The following is a 22,890-nucleotide window of genomic DNA, read 5'->3' on the forward strand; positions in this document are numbered from 1 at the left end:
CTAAAGTAAAAGGTCCATTCCAGACTTGGAAACATATCCTGTATTTACTTCATGACAAAAACAGTCAAGCATTTGGTTAGACTGGAATAAGATGTCTCTGAAGGCTGTAGCCAGGATTTTAGAAATACCGAATTCCCAGACAGAACATGCCTGGGTCCAGATCTTCGAATCCACACACTCCACAGAGTTGACTGATTCGTTTGGCATTGTGACATGAAACTGTGGTGTCTCAGTTCAAAACACATTTGAGCCAATGAGCTCCACAGGGGGACTGACAAATAGCCAATCAGCACCATAGGTGGGACTAAGTCGATGGTCAAGCTGTGTGTTTACATAGAAAGAAAGTCACTGGCCAATCACAGTCCAGTTAGTTAAATGTGCTTATGTCATGGGCTCCGCCGTAGCCTACTATACCGTCTATGGTTGCTACTGTTGCAGCTGTAAAATGCTGAATTAATTGTTTTGAGCGTCACAACCTCCACCAAATTGTGTGGACGGAGGTTGTTGAATGAAAACATCGTATTATGGTTGTAGTCTTAGGCACTCGATGCTTTGAGCTACATGCCAATGTTAGCACGCAAACATGCTCACAATACGATGCTGATTTAATTTAATTTCAAAGCTAATTTAGTGCTAATTAGCACCAAGCATAAAGTACAGCTGAGGCTGAGGGGAATGTCTGGAGACACAAATTTCATATTTTATATCACTGATCTTTTTATTTTGTCAGTCTGATAGTAAAAGATATGTAGTCTAAGTATCAAAACCAGCCTTAAAAATCGAATATTCTGTAATAACAGAATGTGAACTCATCCTTGTGTCGGTTAACCTCCAGAAATATTCCTGAAAACATGACCTTGGTGACTACAATGGTATTGTTGCTACAGCCCTGTTTTCTGACCTTGGCTGAAGCCAGAAGGACACAGGTTTAAGTGAGTTATCACATTATATTTAGGTGAATTTAGGTTTAGGTGGCCATACTGGTTAAGACTTGATATGCTAAGAAAGTTCCAATTCATCTACATTTTTTTCTTTTCAACCACCAGGAGCCTGTTCTCACTAAGTGGTAGAGCAAAGCTCGACAACACAGACACAAAGACAAAAAATAGACAAAAAAGACATGAATCTGTCAAGTCTGAAAGATTAAAGTCCACTAGACATGCAGGTGGACATACAGCTTAAGAAAGCACTGCAATTGAATAAATAAAGATTAATGCAAAAAGAAAGCAGATAGGGAGGGCTTTCGTGTGTTTTCTCAAATAGGAAAATGGGGGGGAAAAAAGAAAAATTAGAGGGCGGGCAGAGAAGGGAGGATGACAGAGAGAGAGAAGAACACAGGTTCAGCAGAGTGGTGGCTGGCCACAGCAAATGGACCACAGGCAACATCTAGACTGCTCAACCACTGTGTGTACGTGTGTGAACATATCTGTGCGTGAGTCTGTAATAAAAACAGTGCCTAAGGTTCCTGAAAATTTGGCAACATGAGGATGCATGCCACATATCCCACAGCCATCTGTACCACACACACGCTCACACGCACACGCACATGCACATGCACACACACACACACACACACACACACACACACACACACACACACACACACACACACACACACACACACACACACACACACACACAGCAGCAGCAGCAGCAGCAGAAGCAGCAACAGCAGCAGCAGCAGCGGCAGCACTTACTATGCAGGGCAGGGCTGTGTGTTGCAGAGATGGGAGCCAAGTGTCGGTCTGGTGTGGGGATTGCACATAGTGGAGTTGACCTGAAGCTTCTGGTCCTGCAGACAGATAGCCTTTGTTGAAATACGGCCTGATGGAAAAACAGGGACAGAGAGAGAGAGCTGAGTTCAATTTTGTAACTGTCATGGCATCAATCCTTGACACAAACTTAAAAATAAAATCTTACACTAAAATCTGAGTATACACATATATTTGCACATATTTCTTTCGCTTTTTTTGTAATTGATCATTCGCCAATCCCTGCCCCTCTTAGTTACTGTTGTTATACCTGCTACGCTTTCCATTGTCGCACAGCAGATAATCAGTTGACAATGATAACAGGGGCAGATTCACTGCCAAAGTTATCCATTAAAACTGTAACAGACACATCTTGCTACATCTTGTCAAATTGCTGACACACTGGGTACTTCAATTCATGTGCACGAAACATGAACACGCCTAAAGTTCTTCTAATTTCATCCCTTTAACAAACATGCATAGGCCTACATACAAACACAAACATAGTCTCACCTCCAGCACAGGGAGCAGAGCAGTCAGAGCGCGCCACACCCCAACTGTAGTCTGGTTTCCTCTCAGTGCGAGGCAGTGTGTACTCCCACACCACACCCGGATTCTTTCCCTGCAGAAGGATCTGTTAGGCAAGAACACAGTAAGTCAGAGAGGTGTCACCTGTGAATATAGTTTGCCTTCTAACCTTTATTCATACAGGCAAAGCACACTGAGAGTCATCAAGTTTTCAAATCGGATCCAGCAACATTCCTGCGCCAAAATCTCCAGGCTACCAGTATATAGGGAATCACATGATGTCAACACATGCGAAGGGTCAACAATTACAGAGGTGTTGTGAGAGAGCACTTCAGTGGTGGTTTTATATGTTCTTATACACTCATCTTCTCAGCCATGCAACGGGTGAGTAGTATGAGAAGGATCCCCCCTAACAGTTGTCATGAATGTGGAAATAAGCTATTGAGACAAAAATGTTTTTTGTCTTTCTGCATGTTTTTTGGCACTTCTGTGTTAACTCCTTTCTCACAGAGGTTATCGCTTGGTTGCAACTAATAATTATTGACTAATCATTGTTGATACATCTGTCATTTATTTCTTTACCATTTATTTTTTATTTATAAATGTTAGGAAATAATGGCCCTTCAAAATTGTTTAGAACACAAGGTGACATCTTCAAATTGCTTGTTTTGCCTGCAGTCCAATGCTAAAATATATGTCATTTAAAATGTATAATCATTCCATTTGAGAGGCTGGAAACCTCAAATCTTTCTCAATAATGAATCGCTTTAGCACTTGACCTGTGTATTTCCTGATTTCCAGACTGATTGGTGAGTTATAATTTGAAACTAACCAGGTCCACTGCAAACAGTCATATGTCTTCCCAGACACACAGTATAACATATACCGTTGTTCTGAGCCTGTAATAAATATATCACAGGATTTTCTTCTGTATTGGTAGAAGCCCAAGAATCTTTACAGTAGGTCCTACACTGTATAAACAAAAAGGTTCATGTGGAGTGAAAAGGGAGCAGAAACAAATGGCCCATCTGTTATCGATTCCATCACAAGAGACTAAAGGTAAGACCACTGACAACGTGGCGGCCTAATTCAGCCATTTCACGGTCCCACTGAACTGTTACTGTAGATCTACTACCCCCTAACCAGAGGGCTCCAGAAGCATTAATGAGAGCTTTCTCTAGTTCAAACTGGCTGACCACACTATTATAAGGTCATTTTATTTGGACACTACAGTGCACCTAAAGGGACGATTTCCATTTTATTTTGAGAGTTACTTCTTTTTTTTTTTACCACATCCTTTATACTGGCTGGTGATTTTTAGTTACCTTTTACTGTATAGGAGATTTATTTCGAAACTCAAGCCAAGCAGAGACTAACGGATGAATGAAAGCAGACATACCCATTACAGAAGAGGATCAGGCTATCATTAAAGCAACCCCGGGAGAATTTATTGCTATGGTGAAGAATTTTGTTTGAGGCACATTTACATAGTCGGCTCATAGTGTGTCATTTTAAACCATTTCAAAACATTGAACTGGACTGTGTTCAGTACAGTTATGTCTCCTAATAACCCACCTCAGTTTAGTTCAGGTTGGAGCGGTATTAATCCTTAATCTATTTGGCAAACTGTATTAAGTCCTACTAACAACAATCATTCCAACGCCTGACAAACATATCAAGTCTATCAGTATCTGCAATAATGAGCCTTGACAAGTGTATTTTCTTTGGGGTATATCCTAAAGTTAAGGAATCTACCATCGACCATCCAACTTAGAAAGCCAAGCCCCTCCTGGGTTCAATCCACATTCAACAGTCCCGCATTTGGGGCGCATCCAATGACTGGACCAATCACCTTCTGCTATATGTTAACTGTTCCAAGTGTACAAGTGTTTATGTGGAGAGGAGCAAGTCACATGTCACACTTCAAAAACCCCAGACACATAAAGCACAAAGTCTTCTAGAGTCAATTCTTTTCCAATAGAACACCATCATATATCAGCATCAGTTAATCAACCGAAGCATCAATGGGCTCCTTCCTTTTGGATTGCATTTGGTAATCAAACCTGAATGGACTTTACTATGAGAGTAGCTGCTACCGGGTTCAGTAGGTAAGGCTTTCATAACACTCTTTTAATAAACTCAGGGTTCACTAACTACGTTGTTGGTGCTTTGGTTAATGTGTAAGGACTCTTCTCATGCTACTGCAGAGGTTTGGTGTTATCATGAGCAGTATTAGTGGTTAAAAAAGCTGTGTTAACAGCATCACCATGCTGCCCCGAGCTTATCAGTGTTTTAGCCCCATTTGGCTGTTAGTGACTTTCGGTGTTATCTCCGTTAATAGTTGTTACATGAAAAAAATGGTCTCAATGGAATATTAGATGAGTGTATTTGCCGAAAAAGACCCTGGGATGATTTTTTGCCGGAATTTCACTTTAAGCTTGAACCAGTTTAAACCAAAGATTAAGCTTAGGTTCTGTCTAATATGTCTCAAGATTAAATGCAAAACATATCATTCCCTCAATTCCCTGTCTCCTCTAACCTTGAGAATGTTAAGACTAAAATGTTAAAATTGTGGTCATGGTCTCTTTTGAGCCGCATCAGAGCCAGCGACAGTTTAACACCCACACTTCCTTTGCTGATGCAACCCAGCCAAACTAAACCCCAACCCACTGCCACACCAGGACTTTATGATAATCCAAGCAAACCAACTCTTACCAACATTCCCACTCCTTAGCCAATCAACCACCAATGATGTGAACCAGCAGCTAAAAACAACATTCAGCAGGTTTTTTTTTTTTACAATCCCTTTAATAGGGGAGCTTCACATCAGTGAAGCCTTGAAGCTTTTTAAACAACTGATCTCTCTTTCCTAAGCCATCCACAATGTTGAACACACAAAACCAACCACAGTGTTAACATTGTCAAACAGGAGAGACACTAACTTTCAAATAATAATTTCAGACATATCCAAACCTGTCTCCTCTCCAGTTCTTTAGTCTGGGACAACTGCCGCCAAAACTCATCCCCTGACTGACAACTAAACACCTAAACTAATAAGAACAAAGAAACATATCCTACCTACCTACGTATACTCAAACCAAAATCCCACAACCTCCAGTGAATCAGTCCCAATAGCAACGATGACTTCTTGCTCCTTCCTGCTTTGTGGACAGACTTTGGTAGTCAAAGCAAACTAACAGCAACAGCAAAATACTGTCTTGATATTAGTCCCAACACATCTAAATCTACCAAAGCTTTCAGCGAATACATGAATGAGCTTTATCTGGACTGACAACACAAACTATCAGTAGGAACTGCATGTAGAGTACAACTGTACACTGTCACTCAGTCACTGAGTTTATGTGCAATTTAATAATATGATGAAACAGAATCAGAAGATCATTTGTGCCCATCTAACCGAGCATCAGTGATATCTGTATGGTGAGGTGCCTGCGCTGAGCCCAAAGGATATTAAAAGACAATACCCACACCAACAACAGTCTGTTCCCCCAGCTGCAATCTGGCGAGTGCTGTTGAAGTACTACTGGACTATAGAGCAGCTTCTTTCCTAAGGCTGTAAGACTCCTCATACTCAATACTTTTTTCTTTTTTTTGTGTAGCATAAAGTGACAACTTGCATTTCATTGTACAATCCAGTAGAATAAAAATAAATTAATTAATTAACCTCTACTTAAACCTTCTTTTTGCGCAATGTTTCTATAACTTAACAATAAACCAATTTTCACAGCTTCATTTTGATCTCAACTACACACCAGTTAAGTTTCAGCACTATATCTTGCAATGACAGACAGAAAGTCAGACAGACAGAAAGTCAGTCAGTCAGACAGACAGACAGACAGACAGACAGACAGACAGACAGACATATAAATACCAACTATTATCCAGATATTTCATATTATATCCAATGCATAACAATAACAGTACATACCTAATAAACTATACTATTAACACAAATAAGGAACACAATAACTGCAGGAGGTTTATGTACAATTGGCGATTTTGATGAATTTTGCGCAGATTATTTCCTGTGAATACTTCTCTTCGGATGTTTAACTGTGTACTTTTCTAATGCAGGACGATGCTGTTTAACAGAGGGAAGACTCTGAAGTGAAAGAAACGTATATATCCTGAAAAAAAATAAAAATTAAGGATAAGGTACCTTTCAAGTTATGTTGTGTGATTGATGGGAGTCTACAGTATCTGCCTACAATGCAACATCAGACCACAGTGTCTTAGATTGCACAACCCAGCTACCACAACACTCAAAAAGTCATTAGAGATGACAGTGAATTAGAATGTGGCAGACAACACAGATCAATCTCACTTTTAGACCCACAATGCTTTGCCCTTGCCTGGCATAGCCTTGTCTCGTCATACCAAGAGTGTCAATTTAGAGGGCTTAATCCTACTTGGTATCCTCTGTCCTCAGCCATATGTTCCTCCTGCTCTTGTTAGCTACTTCTTTTCGTTTTCTTCTTCCCCCGTACCAGCTGAGCAGCTGTACAGATGTGAACACCCTGTCACAGTTTGCGTTCACACTCCACAGTATTTTTTTTCTTTGAGTGTTTCAAGCTGAGTAATAGCCTGTGAGTGATGGCTGCATATACCCTCCCCCATGTACTTTCTCTGTTATTCTGTGACAGTGCCAGTTAAGGGGAATGTGTGAAAAGGATGAAGATCGCTAGTGAAAAAAACCTTCCTTGCTTTCATGCATTTGGCTCTTTTCATTTGTAGTTAAAGTCCCCGTGCCCTGACCTTAACTTCTCACATCCAAAGAGTTCAATTGCAGAATTCTTAATCTTTTAATCTTACTCCCCCTCCCTCTATCCTTCTCTCTCTATCAACCTCTTTCTCCTTTTTGTAATTACAGGACATACTTAGAGAGATTATGCTCATGTCATCTGCAGATCCGCCGCATGCTACTGCTGAGTGCTCTGCTGGACAGATGTATGACTGGGACACATGAGACAAACAGGAGGAGCGCTGTCAGACTTAGCAAATTCTCTTCTTTAAAGAATATTTAAGGATATTACAACTTGGGTCTTAGGTTGTTTCAACACTGTACCCATCAAACTAAGTGGTCATACAAGCAATGCTACCATGAAGTATGACAGGGCAAGAAACCCAAATAGTCTCAAACCAGTAATTTAGCCCGATTATCAAAACCACTTTATTATAATTAAAGTAAAACCAAAAGTGAGAGCACCCAAAATTGTCCTTAATGATCTTTAATTGCACAGAAATCCTATGTACATAGAAGTTGGTTGTGTCTAGATAGTAACTCTGGAACTCACAAAAACCCTTGCAAGACTGGCTTCCCAACAACCTATATTAAGCCTAACCATTCAAGGTCAATGCCTAACCTTAACCATCTCGCAAGACTTTTGGAAATCTCGGGTTACCATATAGATATGACCATGGAAGTCCTGCAATGCAAACTTGAAGCAGGAAGTTGGTCTGCAAACTTGGTATTTATAACAGACAATTACAGTATAACGTTTGTTTTGAAATTCTCTTCCATGTAACTTTGACTAACCTGGTAGCTTCTTAGAAAACACTGCTCATGTTTTATGCTCCTTTTGAGTTTTTTTCAGTGGCAACAGTCCTATTACCAATATGAACAAAGGCCAAAAGGACAAGTGAGTTGACAGTCATGCTAGCGGCTCTGTTAGGCTTGTCTGTAAAAATTTTCAAGGAAATCCATGATAACTGTTGAGAAATTTTAGTCTGGACGAATGTGCTGGACAAACCGACCATCTGGCATACTGACAACCCTAAAGCGGCGAAATACTAAAAATAAGATTTGTTTTTTTAAAGACAACATCTCTGCAAGCATTCATCTTTCAGAAGGAAACAACAACGGGCTGTTCTTATGCCAACTACAGCAGCTACTCTGTTAAACTGCCCACAACAAAAGTCTCTTTTCTATAACAGCAACAAAAACATGCAGACATTACCAGGGGCCCGTTTCACAAAGCAGGTTTAGTGAAAACACTGAGTCTGTTAACCCTGAAATGAGGGAAACTCTGAGTGAGGTAACTCAAACCGGAGAAAGAGGGGTAACTCTAGCCTGTTTCACAAAGAGAGGTAACTTAAACGCTCGGTCAGTTACCATGGTAACATGCTCTCTGAAACTAACCTGGTCGGGACCAGGTTTTTCTCAGAAAACCTTGAGTTTCTCTCTGTCTCCGCCCTCTTTCAGCCACACACGGTGTTTGATTTCCTCATTCATTCAGTCAGTTGGCGAGTTTTGGCTTAGTATAGTTCTGTCGTCAGTTTTTTCAGAAAATCATTGCAAAAATCAGACATTAGAAGTTATATTAGGTGGCAACTATTTCACTACCATGGCATCTCCTTTTGATAACGATCCCGTGGATGAAGGTGCAGCATTACTGCGCAGAGAATTAAATATTCGTCAGGAGATGATTATCAGACAGCGCATAGACGTCCTTAATATACTGCTGCCATAATTACAAAATGAATTAAATGGACCTTTGAGCAAGTTGAATGTATTTGACTCAGCGTTTCCTAAATATAATCCCAACTTTTCTTGCAATTCATAAGTTCAAAAGTGTGTGCTTTTAATTGGGTTACCTGTATATAAACTACTCCTATAGGTGGAAACAACAGCCTTCTGATCCAGAATATCACCTATAATGCGAGGGGGTGCATTTCACGGCAGGGGTGCTGAATACGGCACAACACCGTTTCATGTCACAGTCCATCTCATCCGTCCTTACATTACCAACATTAACAACCAATGTCATGCTCTCATATCCCAGCAGATATTGTGTGTTGCGCTGTGTTTTTTTGCAAATGGGAGTTTTTTATACAACATATAAAACAACCACTTACGGTAATATTTACTTTACAATGTAAAACATGCTCAAAATGAGGTGTCACCATGAGATTGTGCCGATGTTTTACCTGTTTGAACGATGTTTTTATGTTTCATCCTAAGCTGCTGCCAAGTGCGCTTCTCCCCCGTGTGAATGCACCTAAATTAAATAAATTAATAGACTACCACCCAAGCAGTTTCCCCTGTTATATTATTGTGATTGCAACAGGACTACATTTAAACTTACGCAATCTTCTCCCGCGCCGTCTCCCTCTCTTTTGCTGCTGCAGCGTAGTTACACTTTTGGCGAAAAACCTGCTCAAACTCCGTATGAGCGCATTCATATTTACAGTTGCAGTGGTAGCATAGCCCTCTGCTTCCCCGTTGCTATGATGACTTGTCAAATCAGGGCTCCATTGATGCTGTCTTTTTTTACTTGTGGTGCACGCGCTTAACTCCGTGTCATACTACTCTGAGTTGATCAACCTAACGCAAATCTGCTGTTCTGAAACCGAAAACTCAGAGTTTCCTATCTCAGGGTAGATCAACTCAGAGTTCAGGGTTAGACTCAGAGTTTGTTGAACCTGCTTTGTGAAACGGACCCCTGGTGGCCAAGCAAGTGGCAAGCCAAGCACTTTGGAAATTTCACACTGGTATTCCTCCTGGATTTACAGGCAAGTGATTCTTGCTTTAACTGAAGGATTTCAGTTGTCCAAGGGACTGAGTGGAGACTAGCTTTTACATGACTATCACTTCAACCATATGTCTACTCTTCACCTGGTTTCCACTTCTGTTTCCACGCCTAGGGTTCAGAGTTCAAAAGAAAATAAATGCCTTTGCTGACAGTTATGTGGGAAGAACATCCCACACATCCAACCACCATTCACTTAAGCATACGGAGTCATGAGGATAATGACTCGGCCACTTGTTGAATATGAGTTTTGCTCTCAGGAGGATGAACCTTTCCAGCATCACATTCTGCTGCTTCGGGACGGGTAAAGACTTGTCCTCCCTCCGAAGCTCTGGTTTCTAACACATCACTGATTACAAACGTGGGGCAAAAAAAAAGTACCATCATCTCATAAGTCACTTCCTATACTATGCAGAACATCTCACTCAAAGCGACCATCTGATTTTATACTTTTCATCCCTGCCTCCTAACGTGCAGTTGACTTAGGGATTTTACTCGCTCTATTAGCCATGAATCACATGACTGCAACAAAGCACTTTTGAGATCAGCAGCCATGGCTTTGAGCATGTGTACGTCAACAAGCATGTGACTGTGTTACACAGGAGCCAGCTATACCAAGAAACTGTACCGCATATAAACAAGGGGCATGCTTCTGCCATGTGAGACTGGGCTGAATAGTGAAAATGGCACAAAGTCTGGTTTAGACTGCACAACATCTCCCTCGTTCTGATGTCTGCATTACTATCCTTGCCTGGTTTAAGGATTGGTTCAACACAATTACATGAAACAGATGTTCTCACTTACCCTTCCCTTACTAGTATCTGGCCATGCAGATTTTTAGAGTTTTGAGATATCTGCCTCAAAGATTTCTGCTGCCACCCCAATACAATGGAGAAAAACATTAAAACATTCAAATTGCATTGTATTTTGTACTAGAACATGTTTACATACTTAAAAGTTGTACTCGTAAGATTTTCATTTATTTAATTTTCTTTTAAGTTACTACCTATCAAAGAGTGAGTTAAAACAATGGTGGTCGATCATATGGCCCACTAATAAAAGCACTTCTCTTGCCTTTTTGCCAAGTATTCCAATCTGTGTCTGTGGCGACATTCCCAGGCTCAATGTAAATAGGCCGCCATGTTAGTGACACTGCTGACAGCTGTTGGTCTGTTGGCCCAGATCATCACTTCCAGTTATTCTGCGTTCACTTTTAATCAGAAAATCGTGAACTTCCAACTTCTGAGTCAGGCTTGTAGTAAAGACAGAAGTGTAATCGGAGCGTGTGTCTGTGTGTATATAGTTTTAAGAGGGTAACATATAAGGGACGGACCGGAAAAAGAGGGGTGAATGTGTTTCAATAAAGTTTACAAAAGAGCAAAAAAAGTGAAATAAAAATAAATAGTCAACACAGAGTGACCGTAAACCTGACAAGATTGAGGGATCTGAAAGAACAGACTCACCTGCAGTTACATTTTACTGACAAAGAGGCCGCTCGAAACAATGTATCTCAATTCTTATGGAGTACCACTTTAAGATTCAAAAAACTTATAATTTTTCCCACACTGTCTGTCTAAATATACCTGCATTTACCCTTCGTCTGAAACACTCCATTTTAGGGCCTGTCTCTATAAGTTTCTCTCCTGAAAGAGCCCAGTCTGCTCTGATTTGTCAGTGTTTCTGAGTCTTTCACATCTGCGCTATCCTTAGATTCTCTTTCTTTTACTCACAAATATGACAGCTCTGCACAGGAAAAGATGTTTGAACCCCCCAAAGCTCTAAATTATTCTGATTAAAGCATCCACACCACACACCCATCCCCATATCATCCCTGACGTAACCAGTCACCAAACGCAATTTATCCCCCACAGAAACATTGCAGACAGTTACCACCACCCCTGTTCTCCCTACCACCCAAATTTATTTTTTTATCTAAGCCTTTTCATAACCAGACGTTAAAAAAAAAAGAGGCGCAGCAGCTTTGCCAGGGACCCTGTCAATGTCAATTGCCACAAACGGACATCACCCAGCAGCGGCGGCGGCTTACTTCAAACACCAGCGTCTCATTAGTAGGTCCAGCGGCATAAAGGCTCTCCGGCTTGTTGAAAGAGCGCTGGTAGTCAAACACCGTCCCACCAAAGTGGAACTTCCCTGGCCAGTCTACTGTCCAGTCCCCAGTCAGGTAGTACTTCCTCTTTACAGAGCGGGTAGCCAGGTAGCTGATGGAGACCTCCATTTCCTGAATGTGAATGCTTCGTGCCCCTGCTGGGACTGTTACCATGGAGTAATACTCTGGAGAAAAAGGACACGGAAGGAATGTCAAAGCTGAATAATGTCTAGATATTTGTTTATTACTGTTCTCTAATTGTATTTCATGTTTTAATATACAGTCCTACTAGACACAAACACACACACACACACACACACACACACACACACACACACACACACACACACACACACACACACACACACACACACACACACACACACACACACACACACACACACACACACACACACACACACACACAATATGAATCAATGAATTGGCACTATAAGTACAACTGAACTGAAGTGATTTTCTCAATGTCCTTGTTTGTCTAGCAGGAGTTTACGCAAGCTAACATGCACAGATACTCTTCAAACACAGACAAAGACAAGCTTACCATTAGCCCTGTGTTGAAGGGTGTATTGGCCCCTGAAGAACTTGCAAGTGGAGTTGTCTCCCTTACATGCTCCACAGGCATCCAGAGAGGCCTTGGAGCCCAGAATCTGGTCACAGCCTACTGCCTACACAAACACACAAACCCACCGGTCATCAAAGTGGACAGAACTAAAATTAAGAGGGATTAACGCATGTATTTTGACGATTCAGGGGTATCTTTAAATACACTTGACAATTGGGATTTCACAACTACTGCACCTGTCATCTGGGTAATAAGGATGTTAAAAAAAAACTTGGTGGTGTGATGCATAGGGCTGGGTATTGGTACTCGATACCCTCTCAGATATTGACTGAAATGACCCAGTACCAAATATTGAACTTCCCCAGTCAAATGATACGTGCATTTGATCCTTTTTGTACCCAGATGTATAAAAAAACAAATATGGTTTTACTCACAGCAAGTCACAACAACCATTCTTTGATTTAATGTGACCTGTGATTGGCCCACTACTGCAGAAGCTACAACATATACAGTCTTTTGGTGTGGTGGATTTGAGAGTGGTGTGTTTGATACAGTTGGCATGAATGAAGTAGAAATAAGGAAAAAACAATATTGAATTATGTATTCTATTGGTATTGTTATCACTTTAAGGTACTGGTATTGGTACTGGTATTGGTACTGGTACCATACTTTTGAGATATTCATTGTTTTTTTTGGGGGGGGGGGGTTAAGAAATACAAAAAAACCCTGAATACTGAAGCAAAGTGAGTGAGATTCTCCATCTCTTCATTTCACTTTCACATTTCAACACCTGCTTGCACACGTTTTAGTGCAGCATTTAACATCATGCTGGGACACACGAAAGACTTTTTAAAATTATAATTCCCTTTTTTTATTATAACTCCCTTGTGCATGCTATGCAATTAGATGACATATTGGCAAGAATGAAAGAAATGCAACTATGGCAAGCATGACTGCTTTCCACAACTAGACATGTTTTAAACAAATCCCCACTTTAACCCAATTATCTAAATCTCTTATGAACACGCCCGAAATGTCCATTGTAATCATATTTTACAGAGCGGTAGGTCAAAGAATTGGCTCCATAAGATTTAATAGACATCTGAACCTTTGCAAAGCCTGGTCATCCAACCAAAACTGCACTGTGCCACTCGATTCAGGCACTCACCTTACCTGTACCTCTTCTACAACTTTGTGACAGTTGAGTAGTAAAAGCCTTTTCTATGATATGTCAAATATTATTTCATGTAAGATTTTTCTTCCAGTGCTACTAGGAAAAAACTTTCTGATAGCAAAGTTTTACTGTGCAGCATGGTGAATCCACACAGGCAATGTACCTCACACGCTCCATCAATGCAGACATCTCCTTTGTGGTCGGAGCAGGAGGTGCCGTCTTTGACTTTGCTGGACATGGCGAAGAAGAAATCAAAGTCTTCTGCAATGCAGTACAGCTTACATATGTCTTCATCTGCACACAGAACATACAAATACATGCAGTACCACTAGTATCAGTAAAAAGCATTTTTTGAGAAGAATGGAACTTCATTTTTCTGACTTAGTAATCTTTCTGTGGCTACTATACTGCAACCTGTTACACATGCAGCATGTACAGCTCTTGCTCAGACGTATGTGGAAAAGACAGGAACTGACTGTGAATGCACCCAGGGGTATTCATGTTGGGCTAAAGGTTTATTTTGTGGTTCAGATCAGTTATCACAGACAAGTCTCTACAGCCGTCTTTGATTAAAATAAATGACGGTGAAGGTGGCTTGGTCCAAGGTCCCAGAAGGCAGTTCAGAATCAGTTCCTCTCTACATCACCTCCCATTCCTCATCATCTTAAACAGGCCTGGGACGACGGCCAAACGCACTCCTCTCCTTCATAGCACTCTCTCTTTGTCTCCCTCGCTGTGTAACAAAGCTGGCCCGTAGGCTTCTCTTTAAATCTATCCCCACTGTGTCAGAGGGTGCAGGTGGCTACATGTCTCCCATGCACATTACACAGTGATAGTTTCCTCCAGCTTTTTGGCCCAAATCATTGCAGCAGTAAATAGAGCTTGGCCTAAAAGAAACACTTCATAAAAAAAGATTAGGACGAGCAGAATACATTGGGTACAGAATGGAAAGATCTACAGAGTTAAGACAAGAAAAAGCTTGCCCTGATCAGTCTGCAATTCTCTGTATTTAGCAGCGCTGTGTTCTTTGAACAATGAGGTTTCTTTTCTTGTGTATTATGCACCATGAATATAGTAAAGATGTCTTCAAAATACTTTGATACTGTGATTCCATCCAAAACATTCTCACAGCAAACAATGCATTGAACTTAACATATTTTGTACTAGGTTCTTGTATCAATTGATCACCTTACCGTCCACTTTGGTGTAGGGCTTCCACTTGTAGTACCAGCCCCTGAAGGGCTTGCTGTTGTACTCAGCGCACTGCTGGGCACGAAAGTCCACAGCGTTAAGAGGGCACGGCCGAGTGTTGCACAGTTGGTTGAGACGGCTGGAGCCTGAGCAAAATTTACCATTGTTCTGTGGCCTGGGTGAAAGACAAGACAAGATAGAGAAGAAGAAGAAGAAGAAGAAGAAGAAGAAGAAGAAGAAGAAGAAGAAGAAGAAGAAGAAGAAGAAGAAGAAGAAGAAGAAGGGACACAAAGAAATAAAGATTTATACATCTATTGATCATTACCACACTTTTACCAATGTATCAATAACCAAATGCTCCGCTCAAAAGTCATTACAGCTACAGCGCCGAACCAAGCCCCCTAATATAATACTGCTACACAGAAAAGTTATTCAGAACCGTGCTTAGAACATGTACTCATTACTACACATGCCTCATACAGTTCTAATATCATGAAACATGTGTATGCTTAAAGGTGCCCTGTGGAGGTTCCTTGGACAAGACACTGAACCTCAAATTGCTCCTGAAGGCTGTGCCATCTGTGTGTGAATGTGCTTAGATTAGATCATGAGGGTGGATATGCCAAGTAGTTTACAAGTGCCTTGAGTAGTTGGAGGACTTGAAAGGGGCTATAAGACCATTTATCATTTAGCCTTCTACCTTTATATAGTATAGTTGTGACATCCAAGCCATACAGAAGTCCTGACGGCTCGTTTAAAGACACAGTTTGTGAATACAGGCTGTGTGCATATCTCCGTGGATTGAGGGTTTTGATACTTTCTCTATAGCACCTCCACCTGCTTTATAATAAAAAAGACATCTCACTTTTTACTACATGGTTGCATGTTTAGGAATTCACAGGGCAACTTTGCACACTGGCATCTCGCAATCAGTGTGACTGATGAGCCGAGGCAAAGTCTTTCAGAGCATGATAAAAATCCAATATATATATATCAGTTTCTTTCTCACATTTTCCTTTATCCATGACAAATGTGCTGCCACAATTCATCAAAATGACACCATCTTATCTATCAGTGTAGTGTAAGCCCTGATCAAAGTGTAAATTACAGTTTTAAGCATGATTAAAGATCATGTTGGTTTAAAATAGGACCGTCAAAACAAAGTTTGCATCCCACGACAGATGTCATACCAAATCCACACTTCTTTAACCACACATGAATAGCTGGAACAGAACATAAACAGGTAATGGAGCCTTAATATCCCATTAAAATTATTAAAGCAATCACCACTTGTTAGAAAAAGACAAGCAGAGTCCTGACATTTAGTCAACATAAGGATGCCATGTCTGACTTCTCAGGCTTTCCAGACTCATGCCAGGCATTCCTACACAACCACCAGCCGAGAAAATTGACTTTAGCTATTTACCAAAGTGGTCTGCACACAGAGACAGCGAGAGAGAGACTGGGGAACCATGCTGATCAAACATTTCTAATAAAAAACATTCACAAAGTGTTACAATGTAATGGAATGCTTTGGAAAACAGTAAACACCAGGAGGAAAATGCCGCTAGAGGCCTATGTCTTTTGAATTTCATTCAACGATGCAACAGTATTGTAAATGTTTGCATTAAATGAATGTCAGCAACACTTACAAGCAAAAGCTGTATTATGCTCCATTCGGACCTGGACTCAAACAGCCACTTAACTGCCAAGGGTGATGGAGCTCATTTTAAGTTTTGTGTGTGTGTGTGTGTGTGTGTGTGTGTGTGTGTGTGTGTGTGTGTGTGTGTGTGTGTGTGTGTGTGTGTGTGTGTGTGTGCGTGCCTGCGTGTGCGTGTGTGTGTGTGTACGCGTGTGTGTGTGTGTTTGTGTGTGTGTGTGTGTGCCTGCGAGTGCGTGCGTGTTTGCGTGCGTGTGTGTGTGTGTGTGTGTGTGTGTGTGTGTTCGGTGCCAATCTCTCTTCCCTTGGAGAAGGGGGGATTTGGCCCAGGTTTTCATAGGCCTGATCCTATTAAGACAAATGCAGCCCATATGGTAATGTGCTTACAGCAGGCCAGTGCAGGACTACAGCGTATACTGCATCAGTCAAGGCCTTCTGATCAGAGGCGAGCACAGAAGGGGGAAGTTACTTGAGAAATGTGAAGCAATTCATGGATTATAGAAAGACTGGCCCTGAGTTTCACAACACTCCTGGTTTCTCAACCTCTTTTCTTCTTTCTCTTCACCACTCCTCTTCTCTCCCTAGATCATCCAGTATCATTGCAGCTGTAAATCTACTTCCAACAAGACAGAAACCAGATATGACAAGTTTTCAGTTTGTGTTTCAGTCATTCTTTTTCTGTCTCTACACCCCAACTCCGACACAGCCCTCAGGACCCTTAAGGATACTTAAATGCCCCAGGATAGATAGTAAATCTGCCCAGCGACAGAAGCTAAGACTGAACTCCTGTAGATCAGAGGTCCCCATGTCTAGTCTTGTCTTCTCCTTGAGTCACCTGCTCCCCCAGCCCCTGCCACTCTTATAGCTTCCTACATAGAGCTGCTTTCTGCTGCTCTGCTATGGCCTAACCCCTTCACAGGTCTACTGGGAGACTACACCAATCAAGGTTCCCTTAAAGCACCATCGCCCCCTCATCACACACCCCCACTCCCTTTAAACCGAGTGTGTGACAAAATATTCTCCCTACGAAACCAGGTCAAGATCGTGAACCTAATCTCCTAGGCCTGTTGGTGAGGATTAGGATGACTGTGTTTGATCTGGCAGGTGGTCTACAGGGAGTGAAGAGGGAAGTGGAGGGAGGGACCGGGAGAAGATTCATTTTCCGTCTTGGAGCAGCCCCTAGATGGGATGCCTTTAATCGGCTGATCCCGTACAATTCTTTTGCAAGACTCAGCAAAAGATGCATGCTGAACTCATAAAATGGACGATTTTGTGCAGAATCAAACGGACGATTTTCAAGACTGCTCCTGCTGAAGTGAAGATTATGGGAAGAGGAGGAAATGTACAAGAAGCTGACCTGTGGTCAACCTCTAAACTACTTAGAATTTTATTGGATTTTGTTTAAAAAAATTCAAAACAAGGATTCATATACTTGTAATTTAAACATATATCTCCACAAAGGGCAAGTCTGACACGAATCTAAATGTTTAAAAAGTGTCAGTGATCTTTGAGAACATAAGCCCAGGCTATCTAGACAGTTCAGTTTGGGGTTGAAGATGATATTAGAGACAAGCAGTCAGATTCAGGCTAATCCTTCTTGTTCTGCTCAGATTAATAGCACAAGGACAATGGCAAAATAATCGCAGAGATTACTGGGGGCAAACACACTCTGGGTCAGGAGCTGAAACGCGACTCAGGGGTACATGCTGCAGTTGGGATAAAATCTGAGTGTATCTGAGTGGCTGAATTATTTTGGTCTTTCTGGTGAGGTCCAGGGTGGTCTCAAAGGTGAAGATGCCGTATTGAGACACACATCAGCCTCATTTTATTGTCTTCACGGAAGAGCTTAAGGAGTAGTTGGCCAATTTTATGCTTTTGATAATGGTATCATGACTAGGGTTTAATGTTTCCATCCCATCTTTGTCCCACTGACCCCATAACTCACCATTTAGCAGCATCAACCCATTTTCAGCGATTGCTGCTGCAAAGCACTCTTTAGTGCCACAGTAAAGATAAATTAACTTGACAGCTAACCAGGTTAAAAGGGCTCTGTGGCCCTTTTTGGTCTGCCAATTCTGGTGTATAATGTGTATCATATGAGGGCTGGCCTGCCTCGGAAACCTTTTGGTCTTTGATCCCTCGTGGGGATTAAGAGACGAGTTGGCTGTGACAGACAGAATAGCCACATCAGTCTCTCCCCGGCTGTTAAGTAAGCAGTGATGATGAGCGGAGAAAAGAGGACGATGTACGATAGAAGTGTCGAAATATCTGAACAATCCCCTTATTGGAGTGGGTATGATTAAACAAAATATGTAAAACTAGAGAATGCAATATTTCCTCAAGAAAGTGTAGATGTGCTTAGAGCTAAAAATAAAACTGCCTATGAACATTTGAAATAGCTGCAATACTGGAACAATTGAGATCATAGTTCAAGTGGTGGTCAAGATACAATTACTGAGGGAAGATGAAGTCGCAGTTAAAACAGATGTTTGGAAAGAAGTTGAACATTCAGTTTTAAGTGTAAGTACTGAAAGAAGTTGAAGTGTCAATATAAATGTAAACCTTAAGTAATTGAAGTATTAGAAGTATCAATTAGGGTGAAAGTGTTGAAAGGGGTTGAAAGTGTAGATAACAAATTGACCTGGAAGTTTCAGTTTAAGTGAAGTCCTAAAGGAAATTAGTGTAAGAACAAGTTCAAGTGAAGAAAGATGATCCATTTACTATAGGCTAAGTGTCAGCTGAAGTGTAAACACTTAAAGCCCCAGAAGATCTGAGGTGAAATTTGAAGATATGTGGCTCCAATGGCTTGCAATAGCCCGTGAAGATTAAAATGTTAAAAAGGCCATAATGGAATTCTGTCTTTCATCAACAACCAAACACATGCTCATCTGCTTTCCAGTTTATCTGTCTTCACCAGAGCTGGCCTAAACTTGATATAATATGTAGTATATGTAGCCTACCCATTTTGAAAGGAAGACTTTTTAAACTTTTGGTACCTCCTGCTGCTATTGGAATATTATTCTAAAGACTGTTTAGCTTTTGACCATGCTAAGCGAATGGAGGAATATGTCTTGTCAGAGCATATACAACTCAGCTCAAGTATATATACAATGAAGAGGTGTGTCTGTCGAGCACAGTAACACACAGTGACTTAGATAAGTAACTTTAATCTGACTACTGATTTGTGAATAGTAACGTGTTAGACTAGCCTCGTTACTGACAAAAAGAAGTCAGATTAGGGTAGCGTTACTAAGTAAGCTAACGTGTTAGTGGCATCAATGATCATCACTGACACTGACAACCAATGAGATTGCTGGCTTTTAGCCATCTGTTTTATAATTTCCATTATAATGCTCAGATGTACTTGTGTTTTTGTCCTGGTGACTGAGTGTAAGTGCCTATGCATTTGATTGACAACCATGGAGTTTGTGTAAATGACTATGCTAGATGAAAGGATGGTGGTATGAAGTCACTCTGATATCCAAAACACATTGTAGACTATGCTCAGCTAAAAGACAGTATACAGGGGCAGCAGAAATTAAGAGAGCAACTGTGTCCCTAGTATCCTTGTCATCTCACCTGCACTTAAATACATAGAAACACACATGTCTGTGCACACATATAGGATTGGATGTGACATGCCACTATGATCCAACCTGCTATGACTAATTTCTAAATGATGGCAATCATTAGCAGTAAAAACCAAACAGCAGATTATTTGTGATGAAGTGTGAGTTCTGTCCACCAATCAAGGTGGTGCAGTGGCCTTGGATGTTAGCCATCAGTCATGATCCTTATTAGTGTGGTATGAAACTCTGGTTGTATTGTATGGATGTGTGTGCTCATGCATGAATATGAAACATTTGTCCTTTAACAGCATGACATATGCTAAACATTAGCTGAACAGACATCTCTGTCAATTCCTCCTAAAAAAAATGAATATTAAATACGCTCACAATTCTCTCGACAGCTAGCTAGAAACACAAATAGGAAAACATTAGAAGTGATGTCTAGGAATTTGTGTTGACTTTGCTTATTGTTTATTGGCAATGGCTCTCAAGACCAAAAAAAAACATAGTTAATTGGTTCCGCCATCCCCATCATGACTGTTCCTGAGTTACAGTATGGAGGAAATTGCTAGTCTAAACATACATTCTTCAAGAAGAAGACTTTAAAAAGCCTTAACAACAAACATTGCATCCAACTGCAACATAATGTCACTATGTTCTGTAAGACTGCATGCTAATCCGATATTAAATCATACACGAAATAAAGCTGACATAGTATGCTCATTTTCAGGTTCACACTTGTATTTTGGGTTTAGACAAAAACATGTTTACATGCCTTAATCTTCAAAAAACACGTTCTTTTTCTCATACTGTCTGACTTATTATACCTGTTTTCACCCTCTGTCTGAAAGGCTTTGTTTTAGCACCTGTCTTCTTAAGACCCCCACCTGAAAAATCCCTGTCTGCTCTGATTGTTCAGCTGGGTGCGATAACAGCTCAGGACGGCATGTTGAATCTCCAAGTCTGCTAACGTAAAGCCCTACGTAATGATGTATCATGATTGAAGTCCCATTTCGAGAAATGGGATTGGGGTTAACAGCACTGTAGCAGCACTTTCTACCCATAGTATACTGTAGCTGTGACATCACAACAGCGTTCATTGCAGGCTCATTAAAATACACAGTTACTGAATACGGGCTTTGTGCATTTCTCTGTGGATTGAGCATTTTGATAATTTCATAGTATTTATATAGCACTTTACACTGAAAGCTTACTTTCTACAATATTGGACCTTTCGTAAAAAAAAAAATTCGGTCTACTTCTTCCAACACATTTACTATGTTGCTGGGATAGGTTAAAAATGGCAGGCCCACACAATCCACCATTAGGTGATGCAACATTGTAAGAGAAAAACCAAAAAAAACAAATAATTATTTGAAAGTGACATAAAAGCTTATACACATCTAATTTAACTTAATAATCTAACTTCCAGAGTTTTGGGGAATAACTGCAAGGGATCGTAGGTCTGTTATTGTATGAAACACAATATTAAATCTGAGGTTCTCTCACGTGCCTATAATGACATGCACAGAGCCCTTTGCTAACAAAGAGATATGCACTCCGGGATCTGGGTCTGCAGAATTATATTTGTGTGAGTGAGTAGCAATAGGGGACGTTTGCTGACTGTCTTGGCAGCTTTCGAAGAAAGGAGCATGCTATTAGGAGTTTTTAGACTGTCTGTCTGGACTGTCAGCCTGACTGATGAGAGCCGTTATAACACATGCACATGTGTTCATATATATGTGTTTGTGTGTGTGTATGTGTGTGTGTGTGTGTGTGTGTGTGTGTGTGTGTGTGTGTGTGTGTGTGTGTGTGTGTGTGTGTGTGTGTGTGTGTGTGTGTGTGTGTGTGTGTGTGTGTGTGTGTGTGTGTGTGTGTGTGTGTGTGTGTGCGCGCTTGCTGACAGCTCCCTGGCAGACAGCGCTTTCAGGTGTTCTGAAAGGAAGGATTTTGGGACATGAGGCTTTCAAGAATTCCTTTCTGGCTCAAACTGCAACTCAGGTTTTCATTGTTGAAGCAGCCACATGACAACATGAATCACTTTGTCATCTGTTTGGCTAGTAAATAGCATTACAAAATGAGGTGTTGGATTGTAAGATTATGTGTATGTGTGCAAGTATACCTTGGGCTGGTGCAGGAGCGCTCCCTGTACATAACCCCTCCTCCACAGGTTCTGGAGCAGTCAGACCACTGAGACCAGACCGACCACTGGCCATGGACTGCCCTAGGACCATGCTCCCCATATTTAACACACTGACCCCTCCGACACCACTGGAGAAAAGACAGAAGGAAAGGAAAGAAGAGAAAACAGACACACAGAATTAGCTTCCTTATCAGAACTTGAGCCTTGGCCCGGGTTTCTAGTCTGAGTTTTCTGGTTTGGACAAATGCCTAGCACCACACCTGGACACCCACACTCTTTAGCTACAGCCACAACGTGCGCGCACACACACACACACACACACACACATACACACACACACACACACACACACACACACACACACACACACACACACACACACACACACACACACACACACACACACACAGACACAGACACAGACACACACACACACACACACACACACACACACACACACACACACCACATTCAGGCCGATCCAAGCCAAACCCTGCACTCAAACACATCACCACCTCTCTCAGTTTCTCAATATCATCTTTTGATATGTGAAGAGGTACAGCCTTTCTGAGGCCAGCTGGGAGAAGCCTCTGCTTGTACATGCATGTGTGAGCAACAATGATGAGTTTTTATT

General features: G+C 41.2%; 1 protein-coding gene across 1 annotated transcript in view; it reads right to left on the reverse strand.

The window, feature by feature from the left end:
- adamts18 (ADAM metallopeptidase with thrombospondin type 1 motif, 18) overlaps window positions 1–22,890 on the reverse strand; it is a 67,406-nt gene that overhangs the window by 14,918 nt on the left and 29,598 nt on the right. Inside the window, exons 11-17 of the mRNA XM_083918866.1 lie at window positions 22,236–22,384; window positions 14,887–15,059; window positions 13,857–13,987; window positions 12,499–12,622; window positions 11,877–12,121; window positions 2,265–2,385; window positions 1,698–1,824 (exon numbers count right to left, since the gene is read on the reverse strand). Coding sequence (XP_083774992.1) covers window positions 1,698–1,824; window positions 2,265–2,385; window positions 11,877–12,121; window positions 12,499–12,622; window positions 13,857–13,987; window positions 14,887–15,059; window positions 22,236–22,384 — 1,070 coding nt within the window. The remainder of the gene's footprint in view (window positions 1–1,697; window positions 1,825–2,264; window positions 2,386–11,876; window positions 12,122–12,498; window positions 12,623–13,856; window positions 13,988–14,886; window positions 15,060–22,235; window positions 22,385–22,890) is intronic.

Source organism: Echiichthys vipera (genome assembly GCF_963691815.1).
Source record: "Echiichthys vipera genome assembly, chromosome: 1".
Lineage (NCBI taxonomy): Eukaryota > Metazoa > Chordata > Actinopteri > Perciformes > Trachinidae > Echiichthys > Echiichthys vipera.